Here is a 24,937-nt window from a genome sequence, read left to right on the forward strand (position 1 = left end):
ACAATAGCCGTGTGATCTTGTATTACCAGCTTTATAATCAATTACTCCATCCGATTAGCGAATAAAGACGGGGTAATTGCACATAATCGATTCCTCCTCGCCCGAAGTACTGCCGTTTCCTTCGATTCGTCCTGGATGCGCATAATCACAGCACCCGCTCTTTCAACACTAGTGGTACATTGGTAATACGCGCAACAACGGATTATTTTGTAGAGTCCTTTGAACGATGATATGTGAATTGGTAATTAGTTTTTTAATCACGTACTCTTGTATGTCATTGGGCCGGGAAATGGGGACTGAGACTTGTATCTGGAATTTAGAGTTTAAATATTTAATGCTTTTTTATTTTTCTCCCTGAAAAGTAGCATCGAGAGGAACGCTACACCGTCAAGAGCGTGGCTCTTAAATTAGTGATGTGATGATGATATTTAAGTATAGAAACTCATAAATTATTTTGAACAAAATCTGTTATAGAAATAGCTATTGAAATTTGCGTCGTTACTGAAATATTTTAATGCCAGATTCTATTAGGTAGTCTGTTACTGGAGCGTGTTCGTTTTAGGATCCCATGATCGAAGGTGGACAACATAAATTGGGATGTCTTGTTATATTGTAAGATTGTATATTTGCCTACCGTGAGCTTTGTCAAATAGCTGGACACATAAAAATCTCTATCACGTTGCCATAAAAATACAACGTGATCAAGTGCGCCCACTGTGGGCGCTAACCTCCAGGGTGGGACATGTAGTATCTTGGAAATGCACTCAAACTGTGGTTGTATCTCGGGACAGTGCGTCCGCGCCGGTGGCGAGCGGCGCACGCGCTGTTAGGCAATCTGGTGGTCAAGGCAATCGGCCACTTGACATGCCAGCTATTGCCGACACAGAAATGAGATCTCACTTCCATACGCCATTTGCGTAACCCTTCCACAACTGATTTGAACGTCATCAAGGGCTCAGTTTCAGATGCATTCTTTGTAAATTGCACATTTATACATAGGTAAAAATAATAGTGTTAATATTTCAAAGATACAAGTAATGATGTGTTAGCGTAGTTATATTAGGCGGGTGAGAGCTAAAAAACTGCATTTGACTGAACCCGTAAATACCACAAAAAATAATTTTTCACATAGGCCAGATGACTTTTTAAATTAAAATCTAATTGGTTCCACTGCTGGGCACAGGACTCACGAAGAAGGCGTGGACTAAGATCACGATGAGGGTTTATCTAGATGCGCATGAGGGTTATTAATAAACGTTCACCTGAAAAATGACCGAAGGCATCCCGGTCCGTGACCGGATAACTCTTTCGTCAGGCATTGGAGGAAGCGTATATTGGTATAAGATTCCATCGCATAATTGTGCACCCGTTTGGTATTTAGAAATATGTCCGAAGTTCGACTACACAAACGCTATGATGATAAGTACTATACTTCAAGTACTTCTGCCTACCTCTTCGGGATTACAAGCGTAATACTAAAATAAAATAAAAAAAACAAACTAAAAAAAAAACAAACTTACACCCTCTCTGTACTCGTATCTATTGGTACTCCAGAAGAGATGGGCTTAAAGAACATTTTTGTATAACTTTAATCCTCGTGATTATCCTACCTACATAAATATATTTATTATTTGTCAAAGGTCGAGATGAAAAGTCAGTTTACTATTGCAAATTAGCTTTTTAATTACATTTTTTATGGTTGTTTGGTTGCATAAAGGATTTATAATGTCTGTTTTATGGTGTCTACTTCACGTACCAGTTTAGTAAACAAAGTAGAAGTTTTATAGTACGACATGATACTAGATCTTCTTGATTTTTCAGTACTAGTTCATAAAGGATCTCAATCTCGTTGTTTTTCTAGAAATTACTAAGCCTATAATTATACGCGACAAATTCCGGAAAAACAACACTAACAACTCTTCATATAATAATTTTATTGTACGTAAGATATAATGCAATTCTTGTCCGGGTTTTCTTAAATTTGTTTAAATAGTTCCTAGTCTATTGTGCCTTAGTTAAAACTTCTTTTTGTATTAGAACATTTTTCAGGTCTTGCATTTACTTAAATACTGAACTGGTTTGATACTTTTCAATTTTAGAGAAGTCGCATTTTGTTACTTGCGCAGGTTAATATCTACATAGTAACGAGGACACGCAACGATAGAGACATACAATACCTAGTTGGATTTTGTTACAGCGTTTATTTTATTAAATATTAAAAACTTTATCTTTTATCGTTTTTATATTTTATCCCAAAGAATATATTATGCAAAATGAAATTAATTTGGATCCTTAAGAAAAATAAACTACGCAACTACGCGTGACTGGCTTTAGGAAGAGTTTAACAAGAGTTATAACGACATTAGGTACCTTTTCCACTCAGAGATGTGATGGGTCTACAACCAACCCATATTGCAGGAAAACTGTTTACCCGTCGATGTTTACACAATCACAGCACGTTACCTACTTAGATAAGAGGATCTCATTTACGCATAATCGACCAAAGCGCGGATACTTCGCAACTGGTCACGTGGGGCGGAAGCACATCCAGGAACCAGGAGTTTCCCTTCATGCAACCTGCGGACGTTGTTAATCTATCCAACTTGTTTCCTATCTCTGTCGTTCCAAGGCTTAACGAAGAGGACGGAGGTATTAGCTACCAGTTTGAAACTAACCGTGAAATGTTGTAGGCAAGTTTGCTTGTTAGGTGAAATTGCTAAAGAGGGGGCGTTGTCGCGGTTCGAGCTTGAGTGGTCGCGCGGATCGGCGTTGGAGGGCTGGTGGACGTTCACATGTGTCCTTAGCGGTGGTGGCGCGGTGGTAGGTGCCGTCAGTGCCGGCTGACACCGCGACCCGGCTGGCCGTCGCTACTCCTCCTCAGAGGTGTCATACGTGCGTTGTGCAAGCCCGACATGTTGACCACCACAGTACTCCTGTTGGCGCTGCACTTCGTCGCTGCAGACCTACGTAAGTTTGCACCGGTAGCATGCCCACCACAGTAATACCCCAATTTCGGTAACAGCACCACTGTGATAAGGAAATCACCACTGATCAAACTTTCAACACCGAACTCTTAGGAATTCCGTCAGTTACTGTTGTGAAACGTAAATTGTGGTAATATGGTAATAGTGGTAATCGTGTTATGTTGATCTCAATTTGATAACCGTAATTAGTGTTGCACGTTAAAAACTGTGATACTGATTGATGTATGTGTATGTGTGTAAAATGCGAGGTATTTTTGGATTATGAAAGTGCATTTGGCAATCAAAACAATGTGCTATCCTCTATCGAACACATTCGATCATAGCGCTTTCTTACAAAACATTTGAAAAATCATATAGTGGATAGGCGTCATTTGCAGACTACGATTGCCAAACCGTTGCGGTTGAATATAGCGCTGTTTTCATTAGAAAAGATGTCACTGGCAGTTGGAAATACTCCCATACTGGCGGTGTCGTAACTAAGCGCTACTCCAGCGGATTTGTAAACACTAGCAAGGCACTAGTACGCGTCTAAAGCGACATACTCCACAGAAAATACCTCGGGGAAAGTAAACGAAACATAAAATACAAAACATTAAACTTTTAGAATAATTAAACTAAAAATTAAAAAGGTATAATTTTTGTAACGACTGCAGTCGTTTACATTTTTTTGCATAACGTAAATATTCGTTTTATACGCAATTCGAAATTCAAATAAAATTCGTTACAGAATTGTAAGGATAAAAATTTGAATGTAAATACTATCTTCGGAAAATTAAATATATTTTCACAAGCAAAAAGTTTGTATAGGTGGTACTTCGTTAAAAAATCCCAAGTGAAGAAATGGATGCAGTTTGCCGATAGCGACGTGTTTACGTATGTTTACAACGTCGATGTTACGTTGGGATGACATAACTCGGGACCAGTTCTCATTCAACGGCCGGTATTCTAGTCCATTTGTAAGAGTTATGCTTGCAATTACATTTGGGTAACTGTTTTTGCAACTACACAACAAAATTTACAAATGCGAAGCTAATCAAGTAAGGGACAAAGTACTAGGGACTAGTAGTAGGGATTAAGTACTTACCTATTACCTATAACTATTTACTTTTTTCTAATCTTCGAAACAAAACCAATTCGTTATCTATTATGCAATACTTATACACATTGATGTATAATAATTATGTTACTATATGCAAATAAAAATGACAGGACAGACGGAATTTACAATAAGTATGTGGCATTTTAAAAAAAATGTCGAATAAAAATTACCCAGGCGCAAAGGGGTGGCGCCTCTAGTGGTAAATAAATCCATAATACATATAAGACCGACATACGACATTATTATATAAAGTAGGTAAGTAATGTTCATCTGAAAATAATAAATGCTGTGGGAATGACTTAATGAGACTTCTGCGATTATATTTTTGGATATTGTATGTCTTGAACTGTATTTTCATGCAAATTCTAATACCTAACTTAATCTATTGTTTCTGGGAACTAGCGAACCGATCGAAAGTGCGTTGTGCGTTTACTGTGAGTTTCCTAATCTGCTGTTGAAACATGCGATTGCTATCGCCTGCACAAATCGACATCAATTCAGTAATTTTCGCGTTAAGAAACTTATGCGTGAAACATCTGCAGTTGTTGTGCTATGACTACGGTGTTACCTTTTGTAATATTTACATACATATACGCCCAGTATTTGTAATAGGGTGTGTAGAGAAAATTTGAGCTTAGATACTCGAAATTTGATCTCCTTGCAGAAAAAAACAGTCCGTCACGATTACTTGATATATTGATACTTGTCGCGATTACTTGATACTGACAACACACATCTATTACATCTGCAGAGTGTGTGGTAGACCTCTAATGTAGACTTGTATAGTCTTGAAAAAAGTTCCTTCTATACATTGTATGAATCATCTGGAAAATAAGTATGAGTGATGCGTGAGAGTAGATTAATGGGGTAGAGCCCCGAATCATCACAAGCCAATTTGCAACCAGTTTGATCCAACCTGTTGAGTCTAACCATAAAACTAAGTACACCTTTGAATTTTTTTTTCTAAACTATAGAAATCAGAGATTTAAAATAAAGAACGTTTTAAGTATATATAATTTTATCAGATTCCTTTGTAACTATTAAACTATATTAATGTTAGTAACATTTCGAGTCCTTATTTCGAAAGTTTATCTACACAAGATAAACTTTCATTAAAAAGATGTTATAATTTTAAAAGCGTAGTACTTAGTGTTGCAGGCCAGTGTAGTACACAGATTTGACACATTCTAGCTTGTTCTTGATGAAATTTAATACAAAGTGTTAGAAATAAAAGGCCAACCGTTTGTTTCAGCGCCATACATCAAAGTATGCAACCGGAATGACCCCAGCGTGGACAAGTGTATCATGAACTCGGTTGAGGAGCTGCGACCGAAGATCACTAAGGTGAGCGTCTTTTCAAAACCAGAAAGTTAGGGCCTTGAGAAATATTGGGGCCTGCTACTGTGAGAAATATTGGGTTTCATATGAGTGTGTTGGTATTGTTTGGGTATCAGTAGTCTCCTTTGTCACAGGCCCGTTTAAAACATATAAAACATGCCATTAGTGTGATTAGTGCCAGAATTCACTTAACTAAATTATAACAGAAAATAAAATGAAAAACTAAACTGAATTTTATAGGTATTTATTTAACTATAAATAATAATTATGGCATAAGTTTATTTTTAAGTAGTATTAAAAAGTAATACTAAAAATAAAGAATCAAAAATGAGGGTGCTACAACCTAAACATATAAAAGGATTACGCTGTCAGTATGACTGCAGTATCAGCGTGCAGATGTTGAATCTGTATTTTCAGGCACCCAGTATGCGGTGGATAACGCAGAGACTGCAGAGTTGGCTATAGTGTCATATTCATCGATAGAATCTAAATACACCCGCTCATTCTCATTAGGATTCTTTTTTAACAACGCTATCGTGCTTTGTGACGTCACAGCTGCCACCATATTATCATTAGCTATCCAATTTATACTTTCCGTCAAATTAACATGTAGAATTCTGCTTCCCTTATGCACAATGACGTCGAGTATATAATTCGACCATTGAGAACCAGTACCAGGTGCATTTGAATTATTTGGATCAGTCTCATCAGTTTCTTCAATTGAAGTTATAGTCATAGCGTCAGCAGTTACACTGTCATCTACGACATCCAGTGTACTGATTGCTATGAAGTTAATATTCAGTGCAGTTCCGTTGGCAGTAATAAAGGTTTTCTGCTGGAAGGCTGTTACGTTAACTTGTGTGTTGTTTTGGTCAATGTTTTCTACTTGAATATCAGGCTTCTGGGCTGTACCATCAGAACTGGTAGTTTTCGTACGTCTTTGGTGATTGCGGTGACGGTGGCTCTTTTCATTAGATTCCACATCTCGTTTTCTTCGAGATGAGTTTTGGTTTTTGACTTTCGAAGATTCTGCAGGAGTATCAGATTTTTCTGGGTTTTCAATAGAAGTGGCATTAGCTTGTGATATAGCAATAGCTGTTGATTTTTCAGGAGGGTTTACTGGTTTAGATGGGCTTTGCATGGGTGAAGGTTGTTTAGGTGGAGGTTGTATAGTAGTTTCTGATGGAACTGCTGGTTGGGGTTCTGTAGTTATGTTGTTGTTATTTTCGTCATAATTATCATAGTCGTCGTAGTATTCGTAATCTGTAAAATCGTTGTCCTTAGAATTAGGTTGATCACCTATAGGTTGGTTATCATTAGTTTTGTCGTCTTGAGGTTGGTCACCTGTAAGTTTGTCATCATTTAATTTCTCATCTGTAGGTTGATCACCTTTAGGTTTGTCATCATTAGATTTGGCACCTTGTGATTGGTTACTTTTTGGTTTGTCATCACTTAATTTATTATCTTTAAATTGGTCATCTTTAAGTCTGTCATCATTAGGTATTTCATTTTGATGTTTGTTATCATTAGGTTTATCATTTGTATGTTGGTTACCTTTAGGTTTGTCCTCATAGGGTTTTTTCACATTGGGTTGGTCATTTGTAGGATTGTTGTCCTTAGATCTGTCATTTTCGTCAAAATTACCATTGTCTTGGTCGTATTGATCAATAGGGACGTCATTTTGAGAATTGTCATCATTATTTTTCTCAGCATTAGGTTTATCGTCATTAATTTTGTGTTCTCGAGGTTGGTAAATTTTTGGTTTGTTTTCACTGGATTTGTCGTCTTGAAGTCGGTCACCTTTAGGTTTGTCGTCATTAGGTGCTTCGTCATAAGGTTGGTTACCTTTAAGTTTGTTATCATTAGGTTTGTCGTCTTGAGGTTGGTCACCTTTTGGTCTGTCATCCTTAGGTGTGTCGTCTTGAGGTTTGTCACCTTTTGGTCTCTTACCTTGAGGTTGGTTACTTTTTGGTTTGTGGTCTTGGAGTTGGTCACCGTTAGGTTTGTCGTCTTGAGGTTGGTCATCTTTTTGTGTGTTCCCATTAAGTTTTTCGTCTTGACGATGATCACTTTTTGGTTTGTCGTCTTGAAGTTGGTCACCATTTGGTTCCTCATAATTTGGTTTCTCGTCTTGAGGTTGGTTACCTTTTGGTTCCTCATTATTTGGTTTCTCGTCATTAGATTGGTCTTCTTTTGGTGAGTCACCATTAAGTTTATCGTGTTGAGGTTGATCACCTTTTGATTTGTCATCATGAGGTTTGTCGTCTTGAAGTTGGTCATCGTTAGGGTTGTCGTCTTGTGGTTGATCATCTTTTGGTGAGTCACTATTAGGTTTATTGTCTGAAAGTTGGTCACCTTTAGGTTGGTCGTCATGAGGTTGGTCACTGATAGGTTTATCGTCTTGAGGTTGGTCTCTTTTTGGTTTATCCTCTTGGTGTTGGTCACCTTTTGGTTCCTCACCATTTGGTTTCTCGTCTTGAGGTTGGTTACCATTTGGTTTGTCATCTTGAGGTTGGTCACCTTTTGGTCCCTCATCGTTAGATTCCTCATCTTGAAGTTGGTCATCTTTTGATTTGTCTTCATTAGATGCGTCATCTTGAAGTTGGTCACCTTTTGATTTGTCATCATGAGGTTTGTCGTCTTGAAGTTGGTCATCGTTAGGGTTGTCGTCTTGTGGTTGATCATCTTTTGGTAAGTCACTATTAGGTTTATTGTCTGGAAGTTGGTCACCTTTAGGTTGGTCGTCATGAGGTTGGTCACTGATAGGTTTATCGTCTTGAGGTTGGTCTCTTTTTGGTTTATCCTCTTGGTGTTGGTCACCTTTTGGTCCCTCACCATTTGGTTTCTCGTCTTGAGGTTGGTTACCATTTGGTTTGTCATCTTGAGGTTGGTCACCTTTTGGTTCCTCATCGTTAGATTCCTCATCTTGAAGTTGGTCATCATTTGATTTGTCTTCATTAGATGCGTCATCTTGAAGTTGGTCACCTTTTGATTTGTCATCATGAGGTTTGTCGTCTTGAAGTTGGTAATCGTTTGGGTTGTCGTCTTGTGGTTGATCATCTTTTGGTGAGTCACTATTAGGTTTATTGTCTGAAAGTTGGTCACCTTTAGGTTGGTCGTCATGAGGTTGGTCACTGATAGATTTATCGTCTTGAGGTTGGTCTCTTTTTGGTTTATCCTCTTGGTGTTGGTCACCTTTTGGTTCCTCACCATTTGGTTTCTCGTCTTGAGGTTGGTTACCATTTGGTTTGTCATCTTGAGGTTGGTCACCTTTTGGTCCCTCATCGATAGATTCCTCATCTTGAAGTTGGTCACCTTTTGATTTGTCATCATGAGGTTTCCCGTCTTGAGGTTGGACATCTTTTAGATTCTTATCATCAGGATTCTCGTCTTGAGGTTGGTCGAATTTTGGTTTGTCATCATTAGGTTTTTCGTCTTGAAGTTCGTCATCTTTAGCTGCATCACCTTTAGATTTATCATCATTTAATTTATCATGTTCAAGTTGGTAATTTTTCGGTTTGTTCTTGTTAGGCTTTTCATTTGTCGATTGGTTACCGGTAAGATTGTCTTGTTTAGAATTGTCGTCTCCAGGAACGTTGTCTTTTTCATTGCCGGCATGAGGGTTGTTTCCTTTGTCTTTGTTATCGCTTTTTTGTTTATTACTATTATTATTTTGCGTTTCGTCACTTTTGTCACTCATACTATCATCATCAACATTTTTGGTGGTACCGTCTTTGTCGGTTGAAATATTCATTTCTTCATTTACATCATCTTTAGACTGCGTAGTGTTTAGAAGTGTACTTAAGTCTATGACAACGTTGGTCGTCGTAGGAATATGGACATACAAAGGTATCGATATACACATAGGTTGAATTAAGCTTGATTGCTGAGTTTCACAATAGTTACAAGGTTGTTGTGGAATGATTGTTCGTGCAGGTGTTTGGCAAAGAGTTTGGGTCTGGTGACGAAGACTTTGGGGTTGACAACTGGGTTGTAAATACATTTTCTGGTATCTAAAGTTTGGTACAGTTATCTGACCCCTTTGTGGGATATAAGCAGATTCGGGAGTATCATACTGGAATGAAATTAAACATGATTAAAAAAGTACATGATTCACTCACCGCCACTCACTAACCACTCACATCACTCACTCACCACCAAAACCATTTTGGAATTACTTTGTGAGACTGTTTTTTGTTTGGTAAGGACTTTACAGGCTTGAATCTCCTGATTGTCTGAAAAATAAGATGATTCCGTGCTTCGGAGGGCACGTTAAGCCGATGGTCCTGTCTATTAGCTGTTAAACACCTTCACCAATCCACAGTGGAGCAGCATGTTTATCCCCTCCGGTGCAGTGGATTGAGGGGAGGCCTGTGCCCAGCAGTGAGACGTATACAGGCAGGTAATGTTATGTTATGAATGATTATAATTTATACAGTTGGGACTTTTCAAGATCGTTGAATGAGTAGTAAGTACTTGTACTTCATCTTCTGTCGCATCGACTTGTGATGGGCGCATTTCAACGATGGTTGATACAAATAAATAGCATTTTATAAAAAGTTGAAAACTGTTTCTAGACTTTATCAACGAATATAATTCTAATATTTTCATGATTTACTGTTACTTTTAATATATCTTTAACTTATTGAATTCAATTTAAACAATTTATATTAAATCAAATTGAAAATGTTACCTGCAGTGAGCACACATATACGATAAATAAAAAAACTTTAAGTCGCCCCATATTCTATGGAACTAGAAATCTAAATTAAATTCCTTCGTTTTATATACATTGATAGGACGCCTCAGTTCTTTGTCATAGTCATGTCCCCTTTGAAGACATTATCATGGTCGAGGCACGTTTACGTTACGTTTTTAAGTCAATTGATAAAGCAGTTCACAGGTGGTTTCCATTTTAGTGGCCATTATATTTATTACTCGACTGCGGCGAAGCAAGAAGGAGAGTTATATGTGTTTGTCCGCTATGTATGTATGTGTGTATGAACGTCTGATACCACCCACCTTCTCAACCACCTAACTAGAAGTGTCTAATTGTCCGGTGGTTAATGGCTATGTGACGTAACGCTAAATTCAATATGGCCGCTTCTAGAGGACATAATCTGAGGACGGAATATTTTTTTCTTCCAATGGTATTGTGTTAAATGAAAGGGCAGCCTCAAATTTTGTATAATTCCTTACAAAACTGAAAATGCAGACTGCACGTGCGATTTGCAAGAATCTACTTTTAGTATTAGGATGACTCAGGAAGACAAAAACGATATAAAGATGAATCAATCAATATTGTATTCTGTGATTGTATTATAAGTACCCATTATACATAATTTGGAATAACTATTAATTAACGCGATAGGTAAGTATTTTCTATTTATAAAATAATCACTTTGTGAGATTGTCCTTTGTTTGGTAAGGACTTTTCAGGCTTGAATCACTTGATTGTCCGAAAAAGTAAGATGGTTCCGTGCTTCGGAGTGCACGTTAAGCGGTTGATCCCGGCTTTTAGCCGTAAAAACACCTCCACCAACCCGCAGTGGAGCAGCGTGGTGGAGTATGCTCTATACTGTCTCCGGTTGATTGAGGGGAGGCCTGTGCCCACCATTGGGACGTATATAGGTCGTTTATGTAAAATTATTTATAAAAAAAATAAAAATCGTATACTTATACACATTCAGAATTGGAAACATCTTCGTAGTATCACTGTAGCTTTCTTTCACCTTTTATCATCATCTTCCAAGCGTTATCCGGTTTATCTCAGTGTCCGCTTACCTAACCTGAAGATTTGACAGGTTTTTGGAGGAGCGACTGCACCACAGTTGTCGTTGGCCTGTTATGACACCTGGAGATGATTATTGGGCCTTCAATAAGTAAATGTGGTCATAAAGTACATAGTTTTAGAGTCTATAAACATTTGAAGGTAGGCTGGTGTCAGCGAAGGGCTCGGTTGAGCAAGGATCGTATCCTTGTGTCCTGAATTTAGGGAGAACGGCAGAACCGGTCCGAACCAGTGGGGATTTGGTAATGTCAGAGCGTGAATACTAGACACGTGATTGGGACCTGCTTACGTCTAATTCATACATACTTACAGTCATACATATACGGTCACGAGCATTAATATGTGTACACTTTGGTACCATGTCACATTAACTTTTTTGACAAATTGAACTGTAAGTCTCACTAAATATCAAATATGTTAGTGCGACAGAGTCCTAAAATGGGTACATTATATTGCTCATGACTGCACACACACAAATAAGCACATCTTGCAGCCACTTTTGTTACATAGATACATTAACTCATGCCTATTTCCCATCGGGCTAAGCAGAGAATATGGAGTTCCATTTGCTTCGATCCTGACACACTTCTCTTGCATCCTCCACATTCATCAATCGTTTCACACACGCACGCCGGTTCAGAGTAGATCGTACAAACCTTTTCTAAGGACATCTCCAATTTGACCAATATACGTCCTTCTAGGTCTTCCTCTGTCAGCTCTACCATCATCCTTCGCTTTATATACCGCTTTCGTAATCTTTCATCCGCTCTACGTGTCCAAACCAACTTAAGATTCCCTTCTCAAACTTAGTCACTATATCATCTTTTACACCACATCTCTCTCTTATCATACTGTTTTTCACTCTATCATTCAACTCAACACCGCAGATGCTACGCAAAGACCTTATTTCTACGGCATTAATAACTTTCATGCTTCTTCTATACCCAACATTCACTACCGTACTTCAGCGTAGGGACAAGTACTGCATTGACAGGCATCCTCGCATCTGTCGATACTTTTGATACTTACTTACTTTTTGTTACTTTAGCCACTTTTGATACTTACATATAATTTATTTTACAATTCATGTTTGGATCATCATTTAAACATGTTTGGACAGTCTGGAGGTCCGGGTCGATTCCCGATGGGGATATTGTTGAAACCACTTTGTGAGATTGCCCTTTGTTTGGTAAAAGAAGTAGCATGAATAGCTTTTATAACATAAAGCAATTGTTAGTCAAATGTAGCTTTTCAGGATTGGCATGCTACAATTACTTTAGCTGAACATGTTAGTATCTGAACTGTAATTTGTTAGCATCTAAACAATATTTTACGTAAATAAAATAATTAAGATCATTTAACATACAAGTGGAGCATTTGCAATCTAAAATTACAATTTGGCCAAAATCAACCATAAAATAAATGTAAGTTACATACTTTTGTTTGTTACGATAATGTCGTACCGCAATAATCTCGTAACAGTCGTAACAATAAACCTCGTCCTTGACACGAGAAAACAAAATTAATTAAACGTATCACGTATCAACCCGCATTGGAGCAGCGTGGTGGAGTATGCTCCATACCCCCTCCGGTTGATTGAGGGGAGGCCTGTGCCCAGCAGTGGGACGTATATAGGCTGTTTATGTTATGTATGTTATGTTATGTATCACGTTTGTAATCCCATCACACCGTGATATCATGCCTGTATCTATGTGTGTATGCACGTCTGTTCCAACCTAACTTTTAAACCACTTATCAGAATTGGCTACTTGATTCAAAAATATAATGCTTATTTTATACCTCTAAAAGTTTTCTTTTTCTCGAAAAAGCTTTATATAATAGAAAAAAAGAACATACTTTTCTTCATTAAATTCAAATTTCGCGCGAAAACGTTGTTGGTCACGTGACATTTTGTCCAGTGGTCACATTTCAATAAGCAAAGTAGCTGTCAGACAAAGAAACTGAAATGTGACGTCACACGAAGTTATCGGAGAAGAATATCGGGAGTCTCATATCCCCATTTAAACGCGGTAAGAACCCGTTATTATGTGTTTTAATTAGTCACACGAAGTTCAATCATGGCCGCCCGTGTTTCGGGTATTGTAATACACAGATAAAAAAATAGCATCCTTAATTTCTAAAAATAAAATATTTAAAAATTATCTTAATATAAAAAACAACTTATTGGATAATTATCGTTAAATGATAAACTACCATATCCGACATATTTCATATTTTATTGTTACAGGTGTCATTTCATTGTCATGTCATTTAACAAAAACGTGCTAAATTTTACGTGGCACCCTCTAGAGGACATAAACTGAGGACGACATTTTTTTTTCTTCCAATGGTATTGTGTAAAACAAAAATAAGTAAACGTATCACGTTTGTGATCCCATCACACCGTGATATCAAGGGCATGATATGAAACGCTTCGACATTGAAGGTACAATAGAAATATTTGCTTCCAAACCATTTGGAAAGTATGTCATTGTCAGTTTCATAACACACAAGTATGTCAAGATGATAAATCTGCAAGTGCAAAAGCAAATTCTTTTGCATGTTTGCTAAGGTAATGGGACGTGGAGGCAAATTACACTTATAAATTGTAATCTAAAATATCTCCGAGAGATAAGGGTTCGATTTTGCGCGCAAAACGAGGGCGCAGCAGTGCATTTAACTTTGATTTTACCTTATTATAAATTATCAAATACATATTTTATACCTTAAATATCGGCCGGGTGGAGTATGCTCCATACTCCCTCAGGTTTCTACGTGTGCAGGTGCAAACAAACTCTGACATTACTAAAATCTGCGCCTCAAGAATACTATCCAAGCGTACATTTGACGTAAATTAGGTGAATTATTGTAGATTTGCCGCAAATGGCATTAACTAATTGGCCGGACAAATGGGGAGCACTAAGAGCTCTTACCCGGTAAAGTGTAGATACTTTTACGACAATAGAATGAAAGAAAATATTTAGAACTGGATTTTCTTTCAATTCTTTTGGCTTTAGGTCTTAACTCTTAAGATAACATAACTATGGAGGTTCAGTAATAACGCTGACACCAGAGTTGACGGGGTTGGTAATCCAACTCACAATCCACACGATAGAAGAAGATAACATAACACATTGTTTCAGGTTTATGCGGTTATTATCATAATTAAAACACATAATACCGGGTTCTTACCGCGTTAATCAGGGATATGAGACTCCCGGTATTTCAACACTGTTGCAAGTGCCATCATCACGGGACGACTGATGAAATTGGAGTGGAGTTGGGTGGGGGTAGGTAGGCGGTTGGTGGGTGGTAGTGTTGAAATATCGTGAGTCTCATATCCCTGATTAACGCGGTAAGAACCCGGTATTAAGTGTTTTAATTATAATATAACACAACGAATACTTTATTGCACACACAGGAAATACAAAACAAAGCAGGCAATAGAAGGAGTATAATAGGCGGTCTTCGGTAATTGAATTATCTAAAAGCGTTGAATTATGGCGTTCACAGCGACTCCCCGAACGGCGATTGCACTTGTCGGTGAAGATTGTACATGCTTACCTAATGAGTTGTTTCCCTCAATTCCAGGGTATCCCGGAGCTGGACGTGCCGGGCATCGAGCCGCTGAGCCTGGGCCAGATCGCCCTCGCCCGCGGCCCGCAGGGCGCCAAGCTGACGGCTGTCGTCAACAACGTCACTGTCCGTGGCTCCAGCAACTTCATACTCCAGGAGTTACAGTCAGTATACACATGTACCGGCTTTTGGCATGTTTGTTTCATGCTGAACGTATCTCTCTCTAACTCTTTCTTTCTCTTTCCATTGCATTATTCCCACATTATGGTAGAATCTGCTGAACATACGCAAGTAACCAGAAGACAGCTTACAGCCACTCTTGACATGAAACCCTAAAATGACTCATACAGGCACATACAGTGACACCGTAATGAAAAAAAAAACTCAAAAACGCTTGAATTTTGCGACGGAAAAATCCACTTTATATTAAACAGAATCAAGGTCTGAATCATCCCCCCATTCCTATCCTTCTCGATCTCTCTCATTAAAGATGCGTAAAAAGAGTTATTTTACACGCATTTCATCTCAATCCCGTACGGTTTATTAAAAGATTATTTGTCAAAACAATTCTGGTAAATTTGTACTTATCTCTCTATCAGTGTTTTCGTACTTACAATAATAAATATTTCTTTTTATAGATACCGCATCTAGTTTTTCATAACAGGCGGGTATTTTTCCAACTTCTGTATCCAGAGTGCTCTTCTTTTGAGGTGACTTATTGTTGATTTGTCGCATATGTCATTGATGGACGATAATTTGTATTCAGAGTCTGAAGCATTAGTAACTATAGCTTTTTATAATCAAATGAGTTTGCTTTTAACACCATTCTGCCACTTAAATAGGTTAGGGAAGTTTCAACGGTGTAACAAGCAATAATCAAGCTTACCATACAAATATCTTTATTGCACCAATATAAAAGAATAGTTACAAAAAAAAGGTTTAATTAGGAACCTGGCGCCCATATCGTTTAAAGCGATTTCTTCCAGACAACTATAAGGCGAGGCTATAATGATTAGATTAATAATAATAGATTTTTTCAAGGGAACATCATAATAAATCACTGCATAGCAGGTAGTTTCCATTTGCAAGTAAATGTTGAATAATCCTTTGTTGGTCAAATAACCTTGATTGCGCCTGCGAAGAATTCTAATGCAAATAAACATAGTTCTTTGTTACTTGTGGAGTTTATAATGTAAGGCGTGTGTTGTCTTGTGATGTCTGTCAACATTCATGAACGTAGCATTCAAGGACGGACAGTAAAGTCCTTATTTAAATGACCAATACGTGATATACATATGATATAACGGATTACATGTGTCGACTTCAACGTAATGGGCCACCTACATGGACGATGAGCCATCTTTAAGGCTCCAATATCAAATCTGTGACCATTGTAATAGGGATTATGGTGCAGAAATTTTATGTTTAGGTAATGTTTTTGTATATTGTTATATAACAATAACTGATACATTTTTGGTTCCTCCTAAGACTTGTTAAATTTAAACCCAAAAATATCAAAGTTCAGTTACACTTTGGATTGTAAATTTTTACATATTTTTTGTCGAACGTCTCGTCCACTTGAAAACTACTGCAGTTTCTCACAATCTGTGTAGCCGAGGAAAAGTAGCTTCAAGAAAAATCCTCGGCAGGGACCTAGAGGTTTAAAAAAAAAACATACAATTTTGGCTACCTAATATTAGTCCCGTTCCAGGCTATTATTACCGTGAATTTCTATATTTTATATAGTCAATAACCTGATATTTAAATAACCCTTTTTTACAAAGTTAATACTGTTACGGATAGGACGTAAAATATTGTTATATTAAGTATGATCATAATATTATCGTACTCTGCGGAGGCCCGTGTTGCTATATGCGTACTCATCATGTACAAGAGTCAGCATTATGGACATTGCTGAAAAATGATGATACACACATACAGTTTTTTTTCTATTATCTTCTCTTTTTAAAACCTCTTTCCCAATCATTGCAGGTCTGATCTGGACAAGAACCGGTTCGACTTCAAGCTGCTGCTGCCCAAGTTGGAGTTCAGCGGCAAGTACAAGATGGACATCCAGGTGTTACTACTGCGGCTGCAGGGCCGCGGGAACATCACCGGCACCTTCAGTTAGTATACATAATAATGTACCTTCTATTAAACATAATGGTGCTTCTTCTTCTCTCGTGTGAGTTGAGAGGTGAATTACCAACCTCATCAACCCTGGTGTCAGGGTTATTATTGAGCCGCCAAAGGCCCCTGACATGGCATAATGGTGCTGATTCCAGTATACAGACGTACGGCGACCACCCACCATCCTTACTTGGTTCCTTAGGGTACCATCCTTACTTGGTTGACATACAACTAATCCGCACCAAGCGCTTCGCTTCATCCTTCATAATGCGCACAACCAAGGAATGGAATGAGCTGCCGGCGTCGTTGTTTCCTGCATCTTATAACCTGGGGTCCTTTAAGTCACCACTGAATAGGCATCTTCTGGGTAAGCTTGCTCCACAGTCGACCCCTTCTTTACCTCGTGGAAGAATGGGGTCAAGAGTAAACCCATCTTGATTAAAAAAAAACACACACCATCTAATTTTATTTTATGTTATACCTGGTATTTTCTTATCCGCTGAAAAAGAAAGGGACGGGTAATTGAAGCATAAAATTTATGGAACACAGCAAAAATTTAAAATGTTATATTGGCCAATAAATAACCCGACAGAATTAAGTTGACAGCATACGTCAGCATACGTCACGTTATTCACTTATTTTTAAATTAACTGATACCTTGCTATGATACCGATTTAAACTAAATAATACTTACTTAAATGAAAAGAACATAAAAACTGCAACAGTATAGCGCATTTCTGTTTGGCCAAATAGTGAAACAGGAAAGCCGTCTTCATCATCTGCCTAGCGTTATTCCTAGGGGTCCGCTTTCCTAACCTGAAGATTTGACAGGTCCGGTTTTTAAAAAAGCAACTGCCTGTCTGACCTTCAAACCCGAGAAGGGAACACTATCCCAATACAGGTTAGGTCACTTACCTCCGAAACTCATTTTTCGGGAGTGTAAGTTTTCTTACGATGTTTTCCTTCACCACTGACCATGTCATAATCATTTATAAGTAATCCAAATATGAATTCGAAAACAAGTTCGCAAATCATTGGTTTAGGCCCGTTCTGGGAATCGAACTTGCGACCTCATAATGACAGTAAAGCGTTCTTTTCCAACTCTACATTAAGATACTTAATATTGATTGAAATTATAACACTCAATTTGTAGCAGTAATAACTGTTGAGTAAGCATAGACCATATTCACAAACTAACGCTATCTGACATTACGTGATAAAGCGGGATCTACAACTTATCTAATCGATTGCCACATCTCATCTGTATTAGTATTAGTACACCGTGCTAATGTGCACCTAACTGCAATTTAAGTACTTTGGGTATAATTTTTTATAGTTTTATTATTTGTTTTCGTATTTCTATTTCATAATATAAACGCTTTATTATTATCGCGTCCATATTTTAATATTATAAGCAGTACTTTAGCCTCTGCAATTAGAATGCAACTTGTCTATTTTAGGTTTTCTTTTTTATAAGTACCTACTGCAATAAATAATATTGATTTTGCGGAACAAGTATGTAGGTATAGAGTACGTGTTAATTCTGTAACGACAGTCACACAATACATATTGTACGTATTGTAAATACCTGGCTCCAATATAGCTCGGCTCGGCTCGGTGTGGGCACTTAGTTCATCTTGCGATGGATGTACCTTTGACTACACCAATTGGAATAAAGTCGTGAGCTTGTGTTCTATTGACTCCAATATTCACTGTTTATGTCAAGTTGACATCGATGTATGTGTTATTAACATTTTCGTTATTCAAATTGCAGAGGACTACGCGTGTAACGTGACGATGAGAGGGCACAAAGAGAAGCGCGGTGAGGACGAGTACCTGCAGTTCGACCCGTTCAAGGTGAAGTTGCGTGTGGGCCAGTCCTCCATTTACCTCACCAACCTGTTCGACGGCGACCCAGTGCTGGGCCCCGCCACCAACCGCGTCATCAACGAAAACTCCAACGTATTCCTCGAGGAAATAAGACCGGTCCTAGAACGCAGCCTAGCGGAACTCTTCACGGAAATGGCCAACAAAATCACCTCCAAATTTACATACAAGGAACTGTTCCCAACGAAAGAGGTGGAAAAAACAAAGAAACAATAAGTGATGTTTTTGTATTAATAATGTGTCGGTTAGACTAAGCTATGGTTAAGTAAATTTTGCGAATGTGATAAATTGTCGCGGATGTTAGTTTGTAAAATGTACATATATGCATAAGATATAAAAGATACAGGTTCAAATGAAGTACGGTGATAATAAGGATTGTCAGTGTAATAATTTGATACAGACGTTTTTATACCAAATTGTGTGCAATTTTTTTTTATATTTTGTACACCTCTTCGTTATACTGTCACCTCCAAGAATAAGAAAAGTTTTTTTTTTATATACAAACATTTGTAAACCTTTGAAGTCGCTCCCCGAATACACCCCGGACACTTCATACAAGAAATTCACTCTTACCGTGAACTGCCTAACGTGTAAGTGCGAGCGTAGAATGCACTCCTTAACAGAGTGCCATTTAATACTAAGGGAAGATCCAGGGGTGAGGTCGACGCCTGATATGATTTGGCGCGGGGCGGAGAGATACCATTCTATACGTAGTATTATTCTTTATTTTATGCCCATAGAGTTCTGAAGATTCTGCAGAATATAATTCCTTAACGCATATAACTTTTGTAAGTTATGTTACGATAAGATTGACTCACACAAAAATGACTTAAGCTTTGTACTTCAAACAATGGTATATTTTTGGAGGTGGCTGTGTTTTGAATGTATTTTTGGAGTTTTATAATAATTATTGTCTTATCTGGAAACTTGGAATAAATGAATAAAATAAATGTTTTAATTCTTTTAACGAACTTTTTAGTTTGGTATAACTAAAGGTGAACCCTGTAGTGCATGTGGACAAAAAGAATGTCAGGATCAAAGCCAATGAAATTCCGTAGTTTCTGCTTACCCTGATGGGAAATAGGCGTGAGGTTATGTATGTATCGTAAATAAAATGGTAATACTTAATAATGTTAAGTTGGCCATTCTCAGGATTTGTGTCAATAGGTACGTTTCACAAACGTATTTGTTTGAATTTGGACAAATATTGCACAAAACTTTAAGTGCTTTCAGAAATGTTACATGCTCTTCAATAATGTTTAATGAACGTGTTGTCCAATAGAAATATTGCAAGGTAAGCTAGAGTTGCACAGGTTATTGCTAAATCTAAAGAATTGCAGTATCTGCTATAAATAACGCGTAATTGAAATATATTCAAATACAAACATTTTTTAATGGTATTTGTTACGTACATAAGGTTCAGACTACTTCACACGTAGAGTTACTCCTGCTGGAAAATTAACCAATTCTATTGCCTACGCGATACGTCAACTAGGCTATGGCTGCTGACCAGTGGAAGAACAAAGGTTTTCTTCTGAAGATCGGAATCGAATCAACATCGGAATCGCAAAACACCGCTTTTGCTCATCCGGAATGAAACTTTAAACATTATAGGCGTAATATTAAATTACAGTTTACACAATGTGTGACTGTCGGCGCCGCTACAACGGATATCGTCAAAACGTTAGGGGCTTTCCGACCAGGGGAATGCTGGAATAAACAATGTTTCATTGTAGGAAATTGCCAGATATACCGGCCAGATCCTACAGTCCGGATATAGTTATGCCGCGCAGCTCCATGTGAGTACTCGAACCAAAAAAGGAGCCAAGACGTCGCGGCAGACTCTGTTTAACACTTTCAAGGACAGAACGTCTAATGACGTTCCGATTCCAAAGTGTCATATTACCTATTATGAACCATCAATGGCCCATGATCTCTGTCCGTGAAAGGGTTAACATTGATAACCGTCGTCAAGAAATACCTTGAGAAATACATAGACCCAATGACGACACAGAGTAGACCAATCTGGCGAGGAAGGATTAGGAAAGCCGACCCCAAGTAGAAATGCGAAATACTTAATTTGCGTACTGAACTCACGAACTAATCTATCGTCAGACACCGATGACACCAACTATGTGTGTTCCACATAGTTGTACTTTTAAAGACATGATTAACAGCACCATATATTGGTACTAAGACGGTGAAAAGGCTTACCATAACTATATTTTATTAAACAGTGAACTGGTCGTTATCAGTTCAGTACTATTATTAATTATATTTCAATAAGATAACATTTTACAATCGTCTCAATGCGCGGTAAGAATTGGATCTGTCAAAGTACGTAAGCTAGCGTGGTGACGTTCATTACCATAGTGATGTATCAGTCGATATTAGGTTGATCGATTCTTTTCTATCGACAATTAAAATCATTATTTTAAGTAAGTACTTAAGCAATTCCTTCTGCAGCATCACTAGAGAGTAAACTTTCATTGTATGCAAGTATTGACAAGCACAGCCTGTCCCGTTGGTCGTCTGACCTTCACCAACTACTTACTTACTTTACTAGTAATAATTCCATGTATGGGTGACTGTCGCCTAGCTTGTGTTATAGTCACTCACATTACACGTTTACAATAGGCTAGTTTTCAACTAGTCAAATCAGTTACTTTTCACTAAACGTCAAAACACGAAATTACTTACTATAGAATTTTTATAAAAAGCAACCTGTGACGTCATAGAAAAACGTGACAAAATGTCGCACTTATTATTACATTTTTCTTTATTGAAATTCATAAATAAGTTAAATAGAGAAAAATAAGGTTTTTTGTCACTTTTAGAACTGTCCTTATTACGTTATTAGAATTTTATAATTTATTTTTGACCTAGGAAACTACCCAATTACAGATTATATATGTATAATGTACAACTCCTATCGTGTGGGTTGTGAGGTGGATGGCCAATTTCAAAAACCCTGGTGTCAGGGTTCTTATAAAAAGATTAGAATTAACAAAGAAAAAAAATATTAAGAACAATAGTGATCAGGTGAGCACATAAGTCAAAGTTTATGTAATTTATTATTTACAAAGTTCATTTAGCGTTGCTCAAGCGTGATAAACTAAATTAATTGCAAGTTTAAAAGGTCAAGTGTATTTTAAAGCTGAACAGCCTCATTATTTGTCATCAAATAATTATGTCTTTTTTATTTCATCTTATGGTAAGTGACGATGACCTGGCCTAAGATTAACATTGTCCCGATCGGAAAATCATAGTGTCATGGATTGGAATCCTGCCTTGGGCTCTAAATAACTGAATTACACTTTATGAGTTCAGTTCATGTTTCATCGTGGTTTCCCAATATTTGTGCCCGGTTAATGCCAATAGGCTCACCCCCAGTTACATGGGCCTTTAATATAGCGTGGAGTGGGTGCATATACTATATACCTCCTCCTACCCCTTCGGGAACACAGACGTTATGCTATGTTATCTTATCTAGAAAATGCCTGCATTCACGAATCACCTAAGAACAATTTATGTATACAGGGTGCTAGTGACATCGTAACAAATACTGAGGGGGATGATTCAGACCATGATTCTGAGTTTTATATCAATTGGATTTTTTCGTCGCAAAAGTATGGAACTGAAAATATTTAAAAAAAAATACTAAAATTTTCATGACTTTTCCGACAGGAAATTCCACTGAATTTCACACACACAACTCAACTCGACTCAGAATCATGGTCTGAATCATCCCCTTCAGTATTCGTTACGGTATCACTAACACCCATACGTACTTGCATGGGGTGTAAGTGACATCGTAACAAATACTGAGTGGGGTGATCCAGCTGATCATTCTAAGTTAATATCAAGTGGAATTTTCCATCGCAAAAGTATAGAATTAAAAATAATTTAAAATATATAAAAAAATATCGTGAATTTTGCGACGATTCCACTTGATATTAACTCAGAATCATGGTCTGAATCATCCCCTTGAGTATTCGTCACGATGTCACTAACACCTTGTATATAACCAGTCCAGTCCTTCGTGGATCGTAATAAGAAGGAGGAAGCTCAAAATTTTGTGCAGATTGCTGGTTTATCGAATGCCTACATATAAGATGTAGATTTATGACTTGATACATAAGGTTTGAATTCTTTTTTTAATTAATCTTTTAACAATATTATAATAAATTGAATGTGATCCAATGTGTAAAGAGCAAGGCCATTGCGTCCGGTTTAGGAACAAAGGTAATATGTTTCGGAAAAATCCCCGAGTATAGTCTTGCCCTTCGTTTTAATAATACGACGAATAAAATAGAAGGGCTTGTCAGATTTATTGGTTTCCGTAACTACTAAAAATTAGAAACAATTATGGTTATTACTTCAAGGTACTGAGTACAAGGTGCGATGTGAGGAATTAGTGCACGGTCTTTTATGCAAGCGCTTTCCATATTCAAATGCAAACCATAGCTACAATAATTATTATATTGAAGTGTCACTTACTGGGTGAATATCAAACATTTTCATAATTTTCAAGTCAATAGTTAAAGGAACAGCCTTCGACCAATGTCTCTATGTTCGCTCGCGTCTGTTGAAAATTTTTTGACAATAGGCTAGTAGATTCATATTACAACTAGTCAAATCAGTTATATTTTACTAAACGTCAAAACACGAAAATACTATGGAATTTGTATGAAAAAGAAGTGTGTGTGTGTGAGAAGTGTGTCAGGATCGAAGCAAATGGAATTCTATAGTCTCTGCTTACCCCGGTGGGAAATAGGCGTGAGTTTATGTATGCATGTATGTTGTATGAAAAAGCACAATGTGACGTCATACAAAAACTTGATAAAATGTCGGACTTATTATTAAGTAAGGACGTTTTTATTCATTATAATTCATAAATAAGTTATATTGAAAAAAGAAAATGTCTTTACTTAGTAAGTGTACTTTATCAGAATTTCATTATTTAACTTTGACATAGGAAACTACCCAAGCAGCTATAGGGCCTTAAGGATAACAATATTGGATTATCGCTAAATAATTAAGTTCTTTAAATGTGACAATTTTACTTCTTAAAAAAAAACATTCGCAAAAGGAGATACAATTTTCATAAATAAATAAGTCCGGTCGAATTTTAAGAAAAAAATATAGGAATTTCTTTTGTTTTAAATTAAAAATTAAATGTTATTTCTTTTTAATGAATAATAAACAAATGGCGATATAAATGTTTTCTTGACGAAATGTGGCCAGTTATTTTATTAAGTAAGTACAAAATATTGTAAACTCCTTGCTGGTAAAGAGATAAAGAATAATTTTAAATATATACGTACTCTTTGCCGAAATTGTTTTGCTCGCATTATTGTAAAAGGGTAGTCGGGTACTTTTGTACCAATGACTGGTTATTCTATATTTTTCAGCTATACGCTATGCAGCGTGGGTTAGTTATGTAAATATCAAATGTATGTAAGTAATATAATGTACGGACTGATGTTCCCCCTTAGCTTGCCCTTGCCGCTGATATCCAGGGTCAGGATCCGGGAGCCGCGCACGTCGCCACTTCGTAGTCACACGACTTGGGCAGGGATATCTTCACCTCCACCTCCACCGCATACTTATTGTTCAGGTTTATCCTGGAATTGACCAAAATGTATTGAGTTGTTTATTTAAGAGTGCATTGTACACAGAACAGAACATGATGGCTATAGATTCTGTGTACTAGTAAGTAGATCTGAATCAAGATAATAATATATTCTCATAAATAAATCTACGTCTAACATCATCATCATCTCGCAGTAAGTCTCTGCCTACCCCAATGGGAAATTGGCGTGATCTAATGAATGTTATGTATGAATGTACTTACATCTATGTATTTATAATATATTTATATACATATAAAATGTGGTGTGAAAATGGCAACCCTTACCCAGAAAACCTTCATCATCTCCCTAGTGCTATCCCGGTTTTCACAGGGTCCGCTTACCTAACCTGAAGATTTGATAGGTCCGGTTTTTACAGAAGAGGCTGCCTGTCTGACCTTCCAAACCGCGAAGAGAAAGCCTACGAAACGTTTTCTTGGGAATGTAGGTTTCCTCACGATATTTCTTTCAACGCTGAGCACGTGATAATCAAGGTATA

At 37.3% G+C, this 24,937-nt stretch overlaps 1 protein-coding gene across 1 annotated transcript; it reads left to right on the forward strand.

The window, feature by feature from the left end:
* Nucleotides 1-2,808: 2,808 nt before the first annotated feature.
* LOC126382142 (protein takeout-like) lies at nucleotides 2,809-19,772 on the forward strand. The gene is made up of 5 exons (XM_050031912.1): nucleotides 2,809-2,967; nucleotides 5,336-5,427; nucleotides 14,804-14,952; nucleotides 16,781-16,914; nucleotides 18,693-19,772. The coding sequence occupies exons 1-5, from the start codon at nucleotides 2,913-2,915 to the stop codon at nucleotides 19,019-19,021; spliced, it is 759 nt and encodes a 252-aa protein (XP_049887869.1). The 5' UTR covers nucleotides 2,809-2,912; the 3' UTR covers nucleotides 19,022-19,772.
* Nucleotides 19,773-24,937: the final 5,165 nt, after the last annotated feature.

Source organism: Pectinophora gossypiella, chromosome 3 (assembly GCF_024362695.1).
Source record: "Pectinophora gossypiella chromosome 3, ilPecGoss1.1, whole genome shotgun sequence".
NCBI lineage: Eukaryota > Metazoa > Arthropoda > Insecta > Lepidoptera > Gelechiidae > Pectinophora > Pectinophora gossypiella.